The 19,857-nt window shown below is 35.1% G+C and overlaps 1 protein-coding gene across 22 annotated transcripts in view; it reads left to right on the top strand.

Moving 5' to 3' along the window:
• The window catches only part of SOX6 (SRY-box transcription factor 6), a 621,788-nt gene that overhangs the window by 238,329 nt on the left and 363,602 nt on the right, over positions 1-19,857 (top strand). For 14 of the 22 annotated variants that reach the window (XM_059137084.1, XM_059137116.1, XM_059137061.1 and 11 more), the window contains one exon: positions 12,337-12,577. In XM_059137084.1, coding sequence (XP_058993067.1) covers positions 12,341-12,577 — 237 coding nt within the window. In that variant the 5' untranslated portion in view covers positions 12,337-12,340. Of the gene's footprint in view, positions 1-575; positions 654-12,336; positions 12,578-19,857 lie in introns of those variants that run through there. The other 8 variants (XM_059137177.1, XM_059137214.1, XM_059137187.1 and 5 more) reach the window with 2 other exon arrangements.

Raw genomic sequence — 19,857 nt, 5'->3', positions numbered from 1 at the left:
TCCCATAACAAAGCTTGAAAAAAAGCTAGAAGTTCTATGGCTTGATAGGTGTGCATTAGGTACTTGGTAAAGAATCCCTTAGTATGCAAGACAGCAGTCATCATACTTGTATATAAAGGTATCCTCAAGTAATTTGGAAAAATTGGATTCTCAGGTTCTCCTGGAGCTGTTTGTGATAAGATGTTACCAGCAAATGCAAGTCAGAAACTTACAGCAAATAGCTATAAGGAAGGGAGGAATGGTGAAGTAGGGAAGGAGGAATGCATGATAGCTGCAATTTAGTTACTTGTGAAACTAGACTATTGGTATATATAAAAAAATGTGGATATTTGGGTTAGTGGTGAAAACCTTTCCTCAGCTTTCACACTCAATTATAATTTATAAAAATGCAAGTCCTTGTGTATGATTTTTTTTTTCTATTTCATTCCCCCAGAAGTTAGGGTACCTATAATGTTGTATAGAAGTCAGATTTTAAAAAGATAACTAAATGACTTGGTATTCCCTGAAATGAACTCTAGATGGGCCGTGTGTTAAATATATAGTGCTCAAGTACCTTATCTCATTTTTTTCTCAAGGCTGTCCTCAACACCTTTGTAATTAGCTGCGGTTGTATTTGTTGCTTCTGCTATGGCCTTTCTGGTAAGAGGTGGAAGGTAGGAATTGGATCTCACATTTCTCTAGACCTTGAAATGAATGGGCACTGACAGCCTTATTTTATCTCACAATTGTCTGTGTAATAATATAGTTAAATGTTGACCATCTAGACTAACAAATAAAAGCATGCTAGGGAAAGCATGGATAGTTAACAACAAATAAATATTTATTAGAAAATTTTGTCATATAAAACTATAGTGAACCTCTCAGCTGTGACAATACCTTTAACTATTTCCATAACTAATTTTGTTGTCAAGCTGTTTAGAATGAGAGACAAATGCATTGGTTACAGGGTTGGCAGTTCTCCTTTTTTCTCTCTTTTTCTGTGTGTGTGTGTGTGTTTAATAGTTTCTAACCAATAATTAAACACCTCCAACCTTAGAAACCTTAGCAAATCCTTTGACTAAGCTTGGATTAAATATGTATCCAGAATATTTAAATGGAATATTGAAAAAATAAAATTCTAGAGGAAGTGTATATATATTAGTAAAGAAAAATTCAGATGATAATTGAAAATAGTTAATAATTTATTTAATTTAGAATTACTGTTAGTTACCTTTAATTCTAGTAACACCTGCCCTGGAGTTAGACCACTTGAGTTCAATTTCTGCTTTTTGTTTTCACAAGGTGTGACTTTAGCAAAGTTTAATTTTTAAAAAAATGAACATTTTTGTGCCTTGGTTTCCTTATTGTAAAACAAGGACAATGACATTATCTAAATCCTAGAACTGTTCTGAGAACTAAATGAGATAATACATGTAGCAGTACTCATTGCAGTGACCAGTACTTTCTAAATATCTAGTAAATACATTCATGCATCTTTTCAGCTATCTCTCCAACATCCATCCATCCATCCATCCATTCATCCGTCCATCTGTCCATCTGTCCATCTATCTAACTTTCCAATGTTTTTAACAGCATAGACTGATGATTTGGGGGTGGGGGCCTTTCCATTTGCCATTGAATATATAGAACTTTTAAGGTATGAAATGAATTTTACTGGCTGTGGGGGGGGAAGACGAGATAACCCTGGAAATCCAAGTTAGGTATAGAAATCTAGGGGCTTTACTTTAAATCCTCTGGGTAAATATAATACTCCAATTTTATTTCTGCCTATTCATTTAATAATATTTGAGCAGTTGGACAAAAAAAGTGTTTTCTTTATGGAAAATTTTGTACTAGGTACTTGTGGGACTACAGAGAAGCCAGGATTTTTTTTCTGCCCTTGAATGGTTTGTAATCTAGCTGGGATTACTTTTAAGAAATACATTGATATTATACTTTTTTATAAAAAGGTTAAGTAAATTAGTATGCATGCTATGGACTCTGAGAAACAAACTGAGGGTTTTGAAGGGGAGGGGATGGGGGGGTTGGGTGAGCCTGGTGGTGGATATTATGGAGGGCACATATTACATGGAGCACTGGGTGTGTTGCATAAACAATGAAATTTGGAGCACTGAAAAAAAAATTAAATTTAAAAAAGTATGCATTAAGTGTGGAATGAGTGACATAAAAACAAATTTTAGAGTACTTATTAGGAGTGATTAGAAAAGGGGTGGATCATAGTTACTTGAAATAGTTTCAGTTGGCTTCCTGGTGATAAGAAAGGAGGGTGAGGGAAATAGAGGGGCAGACAGAGCAAAGGCCAGGGTTGGGGGACAGCAATAAGTGAAGCTTGAGTCTATCAGTCTAGTTAGAATAGAAGGTTAAAGTTAGAATACTAGAAGATAAATTTTGAAAGATTGGTTGGATTTGAATAGAGGGCCTTGAATGCCAGAGTCAGGAGTTTGGTCTTTTTTTCTGTCTTCAGGGGAAAGCCATCGATGTTTCTTGATCAAAAGAGTGATTTGATGAAGGAAGTTGCAGTAAGATTGATTTGGAGGGGGAGAAAATGAAATTAGGGAAAACAGTTTAGAGTCCACTGTAAGAGTCTAGATATGAAGTGTAATAAAGCCTTCGTCAGGTGATTATGAGCATGGTAAGAAGGTGTGAGAAGAAGAAATTTTATTAAAGAAGAATTGTTAGAGCTTAATGACAGGCTGGCAGTGAGGAACAAGAATAAAAGGATGCAGTGTCATGTTTTGAATTTGGATGATTCCAAGAATGATGCTTTTTTGGGTGTGAATGAATGAGGAAGGGTGTTGAAGAAAATAATGATGAAACTAATTTTAAGTTTGTTGAATATGACATAGCAGAGTACATCTTGGTATAAATGTCTAGCAGTCATTTGAGGACTGTTGTATTTCAGGAAGATGAGAGAGCGCTCAGTGTTGGGTATATAAATATAAAAATTATATGATTTAAATATTAAGGAATGAGATGTTTGACAAAAAGAGCATAGAGGAAGAGTAATGTTTAGGTTGGCAGCATTAACGTGAGTGGTATTTTCTGTGATTATATATTCACCTTAAGTTTGAAAAGTAAGCTGTTTAGTCATCTCTCTCTCTCTGATTTTCCCTTTCTCTTTCTTGCCAATATGTAGACAATATTGCTTATTTACAGTGTGTGTGTATTGTGTGGGGCACTGATGACCCAGTAAAGAACAAGACGGACATGATCTCTAATCTCATGGGATATATAGAATAAGCTTCCTTTTTAAGTAAAAAAAAACCCTTTTAATATTTTCTCTTTTTCTTCCACTGAGTGTAAGCTTATGATAATATCTTTGCATGCATTTATCTCCCTAGGACTAGAAGACATTCTATGACAACAGGTTTTTTTTTTTTTCTTTCACTTTTGATCCTTTTTAATTATCACTGTATTGTATGGAGTATTCTGCAGGAGCATAATTTAGGAATGTGTTAAGTTACTCATCACTTAAGTTCAAAAAACATTGATCACATCCCCCGTGCTGGGTGGTTTTTGTTTTGTTAAACTTATAAGTAGGGTTTCTTGAGCTGGGGTGGTGGGGAGGAAGTCTTTATTCTATATTTTGAAAGTGGGCAAGATCAAGGAAAAAGATCTTTTCCTGAAACAGTCTTATTTCTCAAATCCAGACTTCTTTTAATGATGTGAAATTTATCTCAAATTGCAACTAAGTTTGTAACTAGAGATTGGATTTTTGTTTTCCTTTTTTTCTCTCATCCTTATTCTGTTTCTGATTTAGCCATAGAGTCAATCCAGGGTCTTCATCTCAGACTTTTCTCCACTCTTCCCTTATAAAATGGGGTAATGGTGGAGTATGAATGAAGAATAAGATTGATTCGCCATTTCGGATTTATAAAGGATGAAATGTCTAAATGTACATGGTAAGATTCAAGCTCAGGGAATCTTGGGTTGTTGATGGTCCCTGATTCATTCTACTTGCACTCTGGTGCAGTGCTTCTCCCTCTTCCTCAGCTGGCCTGGGGTTGTGTGTGTGTGTGTGTGTGTGTGTGTTGGAGGATTAAAAATGACATTTAGAAAAGAAGTATCAGGTAAAAATGGAATATCTGGCAATTGCTGAAGTGGTTATATATCTCTGTTAAAAGGAGGACATTATTGATGAAAGAAGAAAACCCCTATGTGTGGAGTGTTTTCAGAATGGGAAACATAGTTCTTTTCATACTGGTAGGAATGATGTAAATCTGAATGTTTTAAATCTTGAGTTAGATATAAAATCACTTTACGAAAAGAGCTTTTAAAAAAGCAGTTTGTTTGGAGCAACATCTATATTTATGTCTTCGGAATCTTCAGGGTATAGGAGAACCATGTCAAATTTTCAGTGCTTTAGTACTAACCCAGTTTTGAGTTACTGAAATCACTTTCATAGTGGGCCAATCCGGCCACCAAATTTGGAGAAGGATTCCAGATACCGAATGTCTCAATAATAGTTGTAGACTTGTGCCCTATGCTTGGTCTTTTCTCTAAACTTCGATAGAGATACTAAATCAATTCGTTAGGTGGATTTTCAACCTGGAAAATACAGGCCACTTTAGAAGACAAAAATGAAACTTTTTTTTTTTCTTTTAAGGAGAAATTAAGACAAAAGCTTTTGAGGTTGGATCCTTTTTTTTTTTTTTTTTCCCCAACCTTCAGAAATGTTTCTGGCCTGGAAGGAAATCTCTTAAAGCATGGCTTTTTAAAATGGACGTGCTGTTGATATACACTTAACATTATTAGCCCAAATGGCCGTGATATAATTTGTAGGCCTTGTACTCAGGAAAGTTGCAGTGCTCTTATGGTATTTTTATTCACTTTTTCTGAATTGGTTTTTCATGTTGTTTTTCATTTTAATGTAATGTAAGACTGATAAATCTTATTGTTAAATAACAAAGATTGCATCATAGCCTTCAGTATTAAAATGCACTCCTTTTTGGGGGAAGCCAGATAGATGTGTTTACTCTGTAGAGAGATTTAGATTTGATTTTTTGTTTTCTTCATGGTAATTATGTTTGCACTTTGCTGATCACTAGTTGTGCATTATTACAATGGAAGGTGACAATTTGATTGTCTTCAATTGGAGAAACAAGTAATTTTATATTCACTAAGCTGTCAGGTAACACTAACTCACAGTACTAAGAGCTCCTGGCAATGCAGCTTGGCACCTATATTTAACTGCTTTGATGCTTGTGTAACCTCCGCTGAATCAGAAATACTTTGCCTGCTGGAAATGGTTTTCAGGGTTGTACAATGAGGTTTTCATTAAGTAGACAAACTGAAAATGAACTGCAAAGCCATGGTTGTTTCTCTCCTCCCCTTTCCCCTTCACCCCTCTTTTATCACCTCCCCTTCCTTGCCTTGCCCTTACCCCTCCCCATTCCTCCTCCTCTTATTTGATAGGAACCTGAAATTTGTACCTTAGTTTCATTTACATGGAAGAGAGGAATTGCTGGATTGCTTTATTTAGCTGAAGGAAGGCCTCAAAGATTAACTTCGTTGTATAGTTTTGTTCCTGGTGATCACACGCGAGCCTTCATTTTTTGAAATGATCTATCCAACATCAGTTTTCGTATTTCTCTTTTTTTCTGTCAATACTAAAAAGTGAAAATAGAGGTAAGAATGGAAAATCAATGACAGTGACAGCTTCTTGCCCTTTCAATCTGAGAAGTTACTTTTCTGGCTTATGATTTTTATCAATAAGTGGGTAAGATATCTTGTAATTGGGCTTCTAGACTAGTGGATAGGTTTTTTTATTTTATATTTATTTAAGATTTTATTTATTCATTTGACAGACAGAGATCACAAGTAGGCAAAGAGAGAGAGAGAGAGAGAGAGAGAGAGGGAAGCAGGCTCCCTGCTGAGCAGAGAGCCCGGAATCGGGCCTCGATCCCAGGAACCTGGGATCATGACCTGAACCAAAGGCAGAGGCTTTAACCCACTGAGCCACGGAGGCACCAGACTAGTGGATAGGTTTTAAACTGACAAAGACACGTTTGGTTTTCAGTTTAAAAATTATGGTTCTCATTTCATGTGAGGAGGAGATTCAAAGTAATCATATATAAATAAACTCATTCTGCTCCTATTGTAGACAGTTTTCATTCAAGCCACATAGAGGTCTTTCGGCTGGGCTATAAAGTCATTGTGCTTGATTAAAATCCCCTAAGTTAGTGTATATTTATAGTAGCCATTGTTTGATTTTGCTCTTATTGTTAAGTGACTGATTTTATTTATAAATTCTGGGCCTGCCTTTCCAAAAGAAAGATCCCCAAAAGTTACTGGTTAAAAACACTGTGAGAAAAATTTGTTATTACTATAAGCAGAAGTATAGACAGAGGTTACATGAAGTCAAGTTGTTTTGATCTCCAGAAGAACTGGATATTCAGAGACACATGTAACAATTGCAGGTTTTCCATAGACAACCAGGCAGACAGGCTAGTCTTTAGGCTGGTTGCCTGCCTCTTCCAGCAGATACCAACCAATTAGACAGAGGTGGTTACGTGATGTAACATTATCAGGAGAAACAATTCATGACTCAAAGCATTCCAAGACATATGAGCTCTAGTCCAAAGAACAGTCTTAAGCTATATAAAGTGACAGCAATATTGTCAGCTAAATATAAACTCTAGAAACACAAACTTTGATGACTTGAGAAGAATCTGTTCCAGGTAGTCCCTGTTTTGTAAGAACCTCAGAAGGCCTTAGGAGACAATTTTGGTGCTTTGGTGTGAATAATTAGAAGCCTTAGATAAGTCAGAATCCATTAATTTAAGCCCCTTCTTCAACATACTTCAAGGGCCTCAAGCATATTTCATTTGCTTCATCTCTCTTGATCTAACAGATAAATCAATGAATTTTCTTCTAACAGATATTGTCTGTATATGTTACCATGTGTGTTCTGAAAGAACCACTACAAACTTTAAAAGATAGGTTTATAACTCTCAAAGGTAGCTCTGAAAGAAGTTACCTTTTTTTTCCACAGAATTTTCTCAGTTACTTATTAAACAGATGAAAAAGAGAGCAAAAACCTGAAGCTGAAGGAAGTTTGGGGAGGGGGGAAGTTAGAGAGAGGAGGTAATGCTGGATAAAACAACATAAAGAATCAACAGCCACTCTCAGACTCTACCCTAATGAAGCAGGAAAAGTTTTGAGAGGGATGTCTTCATTTTAATATCTGGAATTGGGACCCTTCTCCACCCCTCAATTCTTAAACAAGGGGATTAGAGGTACAGGAAAAAAGAAAATCGTTCTTTGCCCTAGGCTGGGTGGACTGGCATCTTTTGTAGGGGTTCCTAAGTATTGTGCATTTTGGCAGCTGAACATATCTGTTACTCATGCTGCTTAAAATGAGAGGCACTGTGTTATATTTTTGGAAAATTAGTTGTTTATTTCTTAGTATCGGATCAATTGCAGTATTAAATTAACAGTGAATTATCTGACAAAAATAAGTCTACCTTGGTAGCCTGGGGCTGAGTTGCAAAAACAAATTGTGAATATTGGCCTGAATGTTTAATTTTTTCTTTAAGTAAACCAACTATTAAATATTGCTTTATGTTAAAAACTGAGCTTCTAAAAAAAAAAAAAAAAAAAACTGAGCTTCTTTGGAATAAATGTAATACACCTAACAAGTGAATGCCATTTGATAATTATCTGAGAAGTAAGGAAGCATTTTTAAATATCAAGTTAAAAATATTGTTCCAATAAATTCAGTGACTCTTTTTGATACCTATGTAAATCCTGAAGGATAGTTTGAAATGGATTCTTCCCAGGCAATAGTTAAAAAAAAAAAAAAAAAAAAAAGGTTATTTCAAGTGGTAATGCCTTAAGAGAAAGTTGTTTTAAAATAATCCTAACCTTTAAACATATACAAATAACTATTTCTTAAAAATAACAAGAGCAGCTCGAGCTGGTTTAAAATTCTAGAAAACTTGATTTTCTGAGCTAGATGGCTTAATGTATAGATGCCCATATCCTTACCATTTTATAAAGTCTTGGACCCCCTAACCTTAGTTTCTTGTTAAAGAACATAAAGTAAATTTCCTGTCTGAATAAGTTTGTAATAGCCTGAACATTCAGATTTTGTGGTAAAACAATTATCATCTTTCTAGAGATACTCCTACTGACTTCCTAGAAAACATTATCCATTACTGGAGACTTTATTTCCAACAATCTCATTCCCAAAAGTCCTAAGCCCTGAAGTTCTTCCCAATGGCCTGGCATCCTGGGAATTCACTTGATCTTCTGGGCAGAGACATTTCAAGCTCGGGGAACACATGATGGGAATTTAGTTTCATGTGTCCCAAAGATATGTAATTCTCTTTGGAGGTTTTACTTGATAATAGCTATGCCCCAGAAAACCATCTTGTTTAACCAATGTGATAAGTTGACAATGTAGTTTTTCTCTCTGATTATAATGTACTCTGTGTAGTCAATACACTAGTACCATGTGAGTGTAATTTCCTCTTTTATTTTATCTCCAATGCACTGTATTATAAATAAACAGTTAAAAAAAACACCAAACAAATCTGTTGCATCTCCTTTTAAGATTGTACCACTGTAGACACTTGTTCTAGTAAAGTAGAATTGGGCGCATTTGATTGCATTTAAATTTTTCATGCTTCAGCAGTTTGGCTGGGAGCACAGTAAAGAAAAATCCCATGAGCGAGGATAGTTTAGAATAATAGAACTTGATTTTGTGTATTATAGCGGCAACATTTGCGCTGCTTTAGTTAGGGTTGTGTCAGCACTTCCATTATAAACCCCTGTTTTCAGGGGGTATAACTAGGGAGATTTTTTTTTTAAATACAAATTAAAAAAACAATTCATTTGAATGATTTTTAAGTTATAATAGTGCAAAAATAAAACAAAGTAAAGTCACATAGAAATTGACCATTTTCACAAGGATTTGGATTCTTTTGCAAGAATTTTTTTTATGACAGCAGCTAAAGTAAGATACAGTTCTAATACATAGGAGATGAAATTTTTTGTAATGAAAAATTACTAAATGAGCATTAAAAATAAAATTGAGCATCCCAGGTGACATTTTTAAAACATTAACATCAAGTATATATTTGATTTATGAGTTTCTAAGGTGGGTAGCCATGGTGCAGTGGTTATAGTGAAGGCATTACCAAAAGTCAAGTATCTTTGCAGCTTCCAGAATAGTATAGTTGATCTAGTAAAATGTTTTTAAAAAGGGAAGCTAAAGTAAAGAAATAAATGAGGATGTAATCAGTAAGTTCCAGGATTCTTTAATAAAATAACTGTGTAAAAAGTAATCAGTAAATTGAGTCTAATAATCAGAAAATTTAAGACTGACTTAATAAACTTTGCTTTAAAAAGAATTTGTACACATTTTCCTTTTAAAAATACAACAAAACTACCAAACTACAACAAAACCAACAATTAAAAACCAACCTGAAAGAAGCCCAACAATTTTATCAAAAGGAAATGCCTGCAGTAGAACAATACTGCACAATCACCTTTTTCTCTGCTAGCAACATGTTGAGAACTGTAGTAAACTCAAGAAATTAAATAAAATATGATAAGTAAAGTATGCTTCTTGGAATAAAAATATTGGTTCCTTAGGTAAAGGGAGGGATTTTGAAGTTGAATGTGCCTTCCTTGGTTGTTAACCATTATTGCCCTACATTCCCCCCTCTCCTTGTCCCAGAGCGATGGTGTGAACTGGGGATGAACAGTCAAATTTCATATTGCCTTTTTTTTTTTTTTTTTGGCGGCCTATCTTTCATCTGCAACCTTGATAGACATTTGTATTTGTAGGTGCAAAATAAAAGACAAATTGTGTGATGTTGTAAATAGGTAGCTTTCCTGAATGGTCACTGGAGGAATCACCAGAAGACTGTTGATGAAGTAGAGGTGAAGCCTTTCCTCACTAATTGTATTCAGCGTGTAATTTCTAAACTTCCCTCTGAATTTTGATTTTCAATTAACACTCCCCATTTGAAGATAATTTTCTATTTAATGTAATTGCAGGAAATAATTTATTGGCTGATTAAGACTGAGGGCCCAGCCTTCCTTAAGAAAACACTCTAACAAACCAGCCTTTAAACTCAACTCTGCTTTGGACAGATTTAGTCTATTTTTACAGCTGCATGGTTGTGTTTAATTAGGATTGCACACTATTGTTCATTGGTGCAGTTTATACTTGAAATTATTCTTAAGAGACTTTTCATTTTGGGTTTTGTGTCATGATTAATTTATACTAAAGCAACCATCACAGACATTACTATTGGAAGGAGCCAAGTCACTTTATAATAGAGGATGTTTGTTGGGGAGCTAAAGTCAGTCTGAGTTTTGGCTTATGACTTTCAATTGTATTTAACTGTTTTAAAAGGCAGCAGTAAATTCATTCTTTTGTTTGCAATGTGAATGATTACATTATTGGTACTGTCATTATCTGAACCATGAAAACACTCTTGTTGTTTATGGTAAATTCTGGATAAACTTGCAGACCAGTTATAATTTGCCTGGCTTCACTGCAGTATTTGCAGTGATCCCTGTACAATGAAAAACATCATTGGTGTTTTTTGGTGTTATTTTCCTTATGTGTGTATGCATTTTTCCACGTGCTAATTTTGATAGAAATTAGTCAAGAATATACTTACTGATGCTTTGATATAGTACTCTTTAGGACATTTCATTTCTTTCTTCTCAAAGAAAATATAGACATTTTCCTACACTTCCTTTCCCCCATTTTACTTTCTAGTACTGAGTCTAGGAGATGAAATTTTACTATTTGTAGAATGATTATTATAAGTAGGTATCAGCATTTTAATATGTTTCAAAGCACTTCAAAAGCCTGTAATACTTTTATTTAGAACTGTGCATAATTAGATTAGCTGATCTTATATTAATTTTTTTCACTGTAGGATACTAAATCTGAGCCCCCTCATTAATTGTGAGAAATTTAGCATTAGCTGTTAAATCCTATGTGAAACATGGGCTGCTACATAAAAACTACTGTTTAAATTGGAATTAACTTAATTATTTTTCTTTGCACTTGATATTTCCTTCACTGCAATATTCATGAAAGCATGTGACAGATTTGTAAATTTAACTGTTAATCTCAGATTTCTAGACCCTTTAATCAGTATTTATTTGTCTGTAGAAACAGTACTAGCAAGTTAATGATTTGCTAATTTGAAAAATGCTCATGTGGTTTCCTATGTTAACTGATTTGTGCATTTTTTAAAAAATGGTACGAAATCAATTAATGTTAAAGAGCAATTAAGGTGGAGATTTTATTCCTTCGTTACACAGCAATTTTAGAGCTAAAGATGCTATAAACTGAAAACAACATAAAGTTTTAGAAAAAATACTTAATTGTCTTTTAAGTCATAAACTTTTGGTGGTTTTATTTTTAAACATTTTGCTCAGAAAATCGTCTTGACAAAACACAGAATGGAGACTGTGCAAAGTGCAGTCGATGTTTACTTGTGGGTACATAGATGAATGTTTGGTGATTGTTTTTGCAGTTTAAAAATATGATGTATAGTAGGCATTTTACTATTTTCACAGCAATTGCTTTGAAGTTTGTATGTACTTTCTAATATAAAATAGAGGCATAGTTATTTCATATACTTAATTGAAATGTTATGAAATTGCCCTAAGACTAATCTAACATTATCAGCCACTCAATCAATATGTCGCTTACAAGTTAACTCACAGTAGTTGACACATTTGAAGATCTTTAGAAAAGGATCAGATTGGCACTAAACAGTGTTAGGCCCTGACACTCATAATACGAGGTATAAACTAAGAAGTCAGGACCAAATTTGCTTAGGACTTTCAATGTGTATTACGTACTCTCCTGATTGTATTTTCTCACATAGACTTCTTTAGTTCCCACATAAAGCATAAGAGAATTTTGGATTTTTCTACTTTAAAATCATCCTCTAAACTGGCTTATTCGTCTGTTCATTCACATATTAATTTATTTTTTTCCATTGTTATCCATCAACCTAATTTGATAATCTAGTTGGGAGAACTGGGAGGAAAAATACACACATACATATACTGTCTGTTATGAAGACTCATTCCATGAAAATGTCATTTATGGATTGTTAAGGGAGAAAATGTATAGCAATTACTTTGAAGAGGTTTGCTGACTTAAAAGTGGAGAGGGAGGGTAGAACAGATAAGCTAAGTTCTTTTTCAAAGTGGTTTAGAGTAGCTCATAAACAATGTGAAGTTAGAAAATGTACATTTTTTTTTTTTTTCTGAATTAGTCAGATGTAAGGGATGGTTTGTTCTTTTGTCAATGATGGCATTTTGAATCCATGCTATTTCCTTCTTCTGCAGAAGAATGTCTTCCAAGCAAGCCACCTCTCCATTTGCCTGTGCAGCTGATGGAGAGGAAACAATGACCCAAGATTTGACCTCAAGGGAAAAGGAAGAGGGCGGTGATCAGCATGTGGCCTCCCATCTGCCTCTGCACCCCATAATGCACAACAAACCTCACTCTGAGGAGCTCCCAACACTTGTCAATACTATTCAACAGGATGCTGACTGGGACAGCGTTCTGTCGTCTCAGCAAAGAATGGTGAGCTTTTAAAATCTGGCCGCTGTCCTTAAGTGTGTCTGTTAGTATGGCCTCATCACACGTAGGTGTTCTAGAAAAAGCTCAAAATTCATATCATAGAGTTACTTGTGTTTAGATCATGAAACAAGCATGTATATATTATTAATATTACTAATACGCTAGTAACTGGGAAAAATTGGAAAACGGTTTGTGATTTAGTTTTTATCCATTATTAGGTCAACTTGCCAAAGATATTTAATTTAAGTTGGGGGTAGGTTTGGTTATCTTGTTCTCTGAACCTCTTAATAAGGTGGCAAACTTGATAATGACACAAAGTAAGTATGATCAAATAAAGTGTGGCTATGTATTAATGTTATATATTAAGCAAACATGTCTATGAATGAGGTCATATGGTGAATATATCTTCAGTGGGGAAATGCAGGTATTTGTCATTTTTAATGGTCATTTTTGATTTATAATAAAGCTTTTCTCACTTATGTACCTGTATATTAATTTCAAAAGGACGGGCAAAGCTCCTGAGTATCAGTCAACCGACTACAGGAGTTTTCCCTGAAGGTAGAAACAGCAACATCAGATACATGCAGTATCTTAGCCAGCTTTCCCATGTGAAATTCTGTCTGTAACCATTGAAACAGAAGCCACAGTAAGTGGCACTGTCTAGTTTAAAACAAAAATACTCAGTTTTTTAGCATCTAGAACTGACCAAACCTTAACATATTTTATTAGATTAGGAATTGACAACCTATTTTGCATTTCTTAACTTTTGGTTATGTTAATGAAAGACATTTTAAGTGGGCTGTGAGGAAAAGTTTTATTCTTTAATAAAAACCAGGTAATATTTAAAAACGCCTTTACTATTGATAACATGTATTTAAATTCTTGCTCCATGCTTAATGTTTAATGTCAAAGACTTGATTTTATAAACTATGGAGGCAGACATTCTTCTTTCTCAGCTGATTTTGCAGACACAGCTAGTACCCTGAAACAGCAGGTGAAAAGTAAGTGAATGGAAGGAAAGATAAGACTTTTCTAGACCTTGGTTCATAAGACGTTGTCATTATACAGTTAGATAGCTCCAGTGAAAGATGTCTTTTCCTCGCATGGGGGAGAGAGGAGAGTATTAAAAGGCAAGGCTAAAAGACTAAAAGTCTGTTTTTCTGATTAAACTGAATCATTTTTGTACCTCCAAGATAGCAAGGGTGACACAGTCCCTGCTATTGGCTTTTCGAGAAGATAGTAGGCCCATGTTTTATCTTTATTTCATCAAGTGTTTATTATAGAGTACCTTCTCTGGGCTCAGCATGCTACTAAGTGCTGGTTGTACTATGGTGAAAAAACATGCAAGATGATGCTTTCTTGGAACTTATATCTAGGAGAGGAGACAGAAATTAAATAAATATACATACATTAATAGATAATTAAAATTGTGATAAGTGTTAGGAAGAAAAAGAACAGAATACTATGTGAGAAATAATGAGATAAGGTATAGAGGGATAGGAATGCCTTCTCCAAACCAAGAATGATAAGAACTAGCCAGGCAAAGAATAGAAGAAGGAATAAAAATAGCAGAAGGAACAGCATGTGTGACATATTTGAGGTGGGAAAAATATAGCTGAGCATCGGGAAAGGAAAGATGGTCTTTGGGGTGCCAGTTGGTTAAGCATCTGACTCTTGGTTTCAGCTCAGGTCATGGTCTTGGGGCTGTGACATGAAGACCCTGTCAGGCTTCAGGCTCAGTGGGGAGCCTGCTTCGATTCTCTCTCTCACTTTGCTTCTGCCTCTCTCCTTGCTCTCTCTCTCTCACTCTACAAAATAAATAAATAAATAAATAAATAAATATATAAAAGATCGTCTTTGAGGCTGGAGTATAAATGAGTGAGGATGCAGTGTAATTCAGATCTTGTTGGAGAGACAGGTCGGGGTGTATCCAACAAGACCATAGAGATAATGTTATGGAAGTGATGTTTGATTCTAAGTGCAATGAAAAACCAGTGAAGGGTTTTAAAACACTGCAGATAGATCATGAATAGATGGGAAGGAGATAAGAGTGAAAGGAACAAGACCTGTTGGGAGCCTACTTCAGAAGTCCAGGTAAGGGGCGCCAGGTTTGCTCAGTCAGTTGGGCATCCGAGGACTCTTGTTTCAACTCAGGCAAGGGTGTCCCGGGTTGTGGGGATGGATTCCCTGGTCAGGTGTGGCGCTCAGCAGGGGGTCTACCTGAGATTCTTCCTTTCCCTCTGCCCCTCCCCACTGTTCATACGTGCTGTCTCTCTCTTTCTCTCTCTCTCTCAAATAAAAAAATGAATCTTAAAAAAATAAAATAAAATAAAAAAGGAAGTCCAAGTAAGAGATGGTAGTGGTTTGGGCTAGTGTAGAGGTAGATGGGGTATAGAGAAGAGGTGGATTCAAGATCTGTTTTGCCACTTATGCCAAATACAGTCATGGACAATAAAAATAATGGCACTGAAAAATATAGGTTGAGACAGAGATTATGCCCTTCAAATTTTACTTCTTCAGAGAACATGTTACTTATTTTCCTTAGTAAAATTTGTTTGTATTTTGGCAAGTGCCAGTTTGCTTCAGTGAATTACTCTCAAAGTTTTATGATTTAAAATTTTGTCAGAAAATAGATACTAATAATTTGCTTACCAAACTAACATTAAGAGGGATTTATGGTAGTATAAAATAGTTTAAATTTACAAATATGTTATATATTAGTATAAAAGAAATCATATTTGCTGGAAATGTTTTCAAACTTTCACTCTCTTTTGATATCAAGCACTGCTTTCCACTGGAGCTTTTGTGTATTCTGAATGTCTGGAAGCCAAAATATTTTGTTTTAACTCCCACTCTATAGTATTTCCCAGCTGTGTACTTATATGGTATAATAAAAGGATTTAACAAATGGGAAATAGCAGCTGCATTTGGAAATTCCCTTTGTGCTCCCTTTTCATTCGATAGATTCAATAATGTGTAACAACTGTAGCATCAGACCTGTAGTGACTTACACTGCAAGTATCATATCACCAACCAATTCTTCTTTACAAGGAAGAGAAACAATAGAAGGATTTTCGGTTTCTGGGCAGTCCTGCAAACCTACATATAGAGTGTGTGTGTGTCTGTGTGTGTGTGTGTATGTGTGCACGTGTGTGTGTGTGTGTGTGTGTGTTGGGGGGTGGGGAGACTTTGACTAAAGTAAAATTTAATAAACACTTTACCTCATTCTACTTTCAAATAAATATGACATCCAAAAGTATTGTTATGAAGTTAAATGAAACTTGGTAGTTCTCATCAATGGATCATACTCACTACCCAGTGTAACTGAACCCCATAAAATAGCTGTGGAGAAATAAAATGTAAAAGTAAACAACAACCACCACAATTCTACTAGTACCTATTCAGTTTCCATTGTTATTTACTTTTTGTAATGGGTCTTTACTCATGAACAGTTAGAAACAGGCACTAAAAATTTCTTATCTGCTGGGTTCAGGAAGGTTTTACTTTGAAATATCAAGACCACAGAAGAGCTTTACTGCAAGAGATGGTGAAGACAAGGCAGAGAAGTTCCACTAATCCGCACTTCCTGATTAGAAAAAAAAATCTTGAAATGTTGAAATTCTGATCATTTTGATGTGGTGTTCCAAAAAATTAGAGACCACTCAGTTTCAAAGAAATAAAAGTGTTCATTATGGCATAAAGCAAAGGAGAATAGAAATTTTAGAGATTGGAATTCAGAGGCCAATTTGAGATTAAGAAGTTTGGATTGTGAATTTAATTATAATTACTTATGTTAGAGATGCCCCAATGCTTGATTTTAAGTTTAGTGTGCTATGTTAATTGGTAAATTGAATTTGAAGGCTGAAAAGTTAGGGTAAATAAAAATTCACCATCCTTTACTGTTCATTACACATAGCCACTACTATTTTCATTATGAGTGTACCAATGTACTAGTACTTTTTTTTTTTCCCAGAAGAATATTGACATTGTCTCCTGAAATGTGTTTTTGTTCCCATTAGGACTGATTCATTAGACAGGAATAAATTCACATACTTTTTTCATGGAAAAAATGTGTAGTATATCATTCTTTTCAATGTTAACAAGGACAAAGGAATATTTGGTGGTTATATTTAGTGACTGGCAGTATGACACTGTGTAATGATTATCTGCTGAAGATTACTTGAGTATATAGCACCTACTAAGTTCTAAGCACAGTAAAGAACTCTGCTATCATGGAACTTAGATTCTAGTAACATGACAGACAATAAAGAAGTTGCACAGAGTGAGCCAGTTTCACACAATGATAAGTGGAATAAAGAGAATTAAATAAAATGTGATCAAGAATGACTAAACAGTCTGGAAGTGCTCTTTGAGAGGGTGACTTCTGAGTTGATGTTTGAATGAGAAGGAAACAGCTATGCAAAAATTGGGGGGAAGACACCCAGTTAGAGTTTATAGTAAGTGCAACAGCCCTTTTGGTTGATGTATTTGAATAATAGAAAACAACAGAGGGGCTGGGCTGGAGTGGGCGAGGGAGGGAATGGTATGAGATGAAATCAAGGAGGCAGGCAGATGGCAGAGACTTTGGGGTATTGTGGGCTATGGTGAGATGTTTGGACTTCAAGTTCAAGAGGAAGTCATTGGACGATTTTAAACAAGGGACTAACATGATTTGATTTATGTGTTTGGGCTGCTATGCAGCACACTGGTTGTGGGAGATAACAGCAGAAACAAGGATACCTAGTAGGAAAACTATGGCAGTAGTACTGGTAAGAATTTGATGCTCTGGGGAAGAGTGAACAGTTAGGTTATTCTTTGAGTTCTCATAGATTCTGAAGAAGGGAAGATTCACACAGAAGGTGAGGAGAATATTTTAAGCCAGGTGGGCATAGTAAGAAATTTAGTCAAGAATGAACAGGAAATGAAATTGCTAAGACCAAGAATGGGGGGTAGGGAGTAGGTTTGCTCCTGGACAGAGAATGGTCCCATGTGAGGCAGAAGCTTTTTCCTTAAGATGAAACTGTTTGCAGGTGACCTCTGGGGTAGGCCACGGGAATGTGGGCAGGATACCAAGAGTATCCCTTACAAGATCCACAAAATGACAAGATTCCAAGTGAGATCTTCGATATACATGTGCATCTGTGCACTTACATGCATGCTTATATTGATATATAATTCAAGTCAAGATGAGATTATATGCATCTGGCTTTTAATTACTAATGTAATTAAGTAAAAATAACCATACTGGACCCTGAGCCCCAGAATATCAGAGCTTCTTATTTTAGAGGACCTACTTAAATTCCCCTGAATAAATTTTATTTTTTTAGAAAAGTTGAGGGTTGCCGGGGGGAGGGGGTTGGGGAGAAGGGGGTGGGATTATGGACATTGGGGAGGGTATGTGATTTGGTGAGTGCTGTGAAGTGTGTAAACCTGGTGATTCACAGACCTGGGGATAAAAATATATGTATATAAAAAATATATGTTTATAAAAAATAAAAAAAAAAAAAAAAAAAAAAAAAAAAAAAAAAACTTCCAGTAATGACCTTTGTTGTAATTGAAAGAAAACAGTAATAGGCATGTTGAGATATTTAATAAATATTAAGAATAATACTGTCTTGCTTGCAAACAATTTTTCCTTTCTGATGTTTTTGCTTTTAGTCCAAAGACGTTGCTAATCAGTGCACACCAAGAAACAAACTAAAGGTTTTAGAAGGGAGGGGTGTGGGGAGATGGGAGATGGTGATGGGTATTAAGGAGGGCATGTAGTGCATGGAGCACTGGGTGTTATATGCAAACAATGAATCTTGGAACACACATCAAAAACTAATGATGTACTGTACGGTGACTAATATAATATAATAAGAAAAAAAGAAATTACTAATGCTATTGAAATTCAAAAAAATTTAAAATTTTTAAAAAACTAAACAAAACAAAAGAAGTTGTTAATCACTTCTGGAGTGTTCTATGTAGTTCACTTTGAGTCATAAAAATTCTGATGTGAACTTTGTACTGTGACTGGGATTGGAGCTGTTGTCATTACATGATAACATAGTCCAGGAATTTGTGTGAGGATTTAATCCTCCTCAGCGATGATTTGTGTTGTGACAGGATTTTAAGAAGATTTCTAATTTTGTAAGCTTTTGAAAGATATTAAAAACTTGAGGTGTTAAAATTTAGTCATTTAAGATCATAAGTAGCACCCAAATAAAATTTATTTTCTCACTTTTATTGAGACTGTGCTTTAGAAAGTGTAGTGGAGCCCACCAGTTTGCCTGGACCTATTTTATAGTCTTAACACCAAAGGCAAGGTTCATGTGCATCTTTTTGGTATCTGCTTGGTCTATGAAGCACTAGAAAATAATCCATAAAATAGCAAGGTCTAAACTTCCTGGAAAATTTAGTTACCACTCCTTTCATTTTAGAATTTTGGAATTCATTCAATTTAAGTACATTTCAAACCTGAACTTCTGGTAACAAGTGAAAAATGTCCTCCCTTGTCCACTGAGTCATGAAATAGCCTTCTCCAGGAAGACTTGTGGGAGATTTCCCATTTTCTGTAAATTTCAAACTGTACTTAGCACTCAGTAGTCTCTTTTTAAACCTCTCTCAGAAATTTAATGATGGGAATGTGCTTACAATTTAAACCAAAAAATAAAATAATATTTTATTGCCTGGTATGATTAGTGAAATAGAAAACTACTGTTGTCTAATGTTAACACATTGATCATCTTGGCATTTCCATAACCTGGTTATGTACACTTTCATTCCTGCTATTAAAAAGTATAGATCTTTAAAAAACTTTCCTAAATCTGGGTACTTTATTGTTATTTTTAAAGATTTTGTTTATTTATTTGACAGACAGAGATCACAGTTAGGCAGAAAGGCAGGCAGAGGTAGGGAAGGGGAAGCAGGCTCTCCGCTGAGCAGAGAGCCAGATGTGAGGCTCGATCCCAGGACCCTAAGATCATGACCTGAGCTGAAGGCAGGGGCCCAACCCACTGAGCCACCCAGGCACCCCAATCTGGGTACTTTAAATTAAGCAGAATGATTACTTGAAAATAAGATATTGAAAATATCTTAATGTTTATAGAAATTGGAATTATTTTATTATTAACCTTAATGATATAATACAGCTTTAAATACACTTTTTGGAAAAGTTTTCTTACCAAGCATATTATCAAAAATCTTTATCAAAAGGAGAAACACTAACATGCTCTGGAATACTTGGCTTTTTTCCCCCTTGGGCAAGAAAGAATCAGGTATGCATGCTGATTAACACACTT

Source organism: Mustela lutreola, chromosome 1, assembly GCF_030435805.1.
Source record: "Mustela lutreola isolate mMusLut2 chromosome 1, mMusLut2.pri, whole genome shotgun sequence".
Lineage (NCBI taxonomy): Eukaryota > Metazoa > Chordata > Mammalia > Carnivora > Mustelidae > Mustela > Mustela lutreola.
Note: the sequence above shows the minus strand (reverse complement) of the source record. Positions and strands in the feature narration are given on the sequence as shown.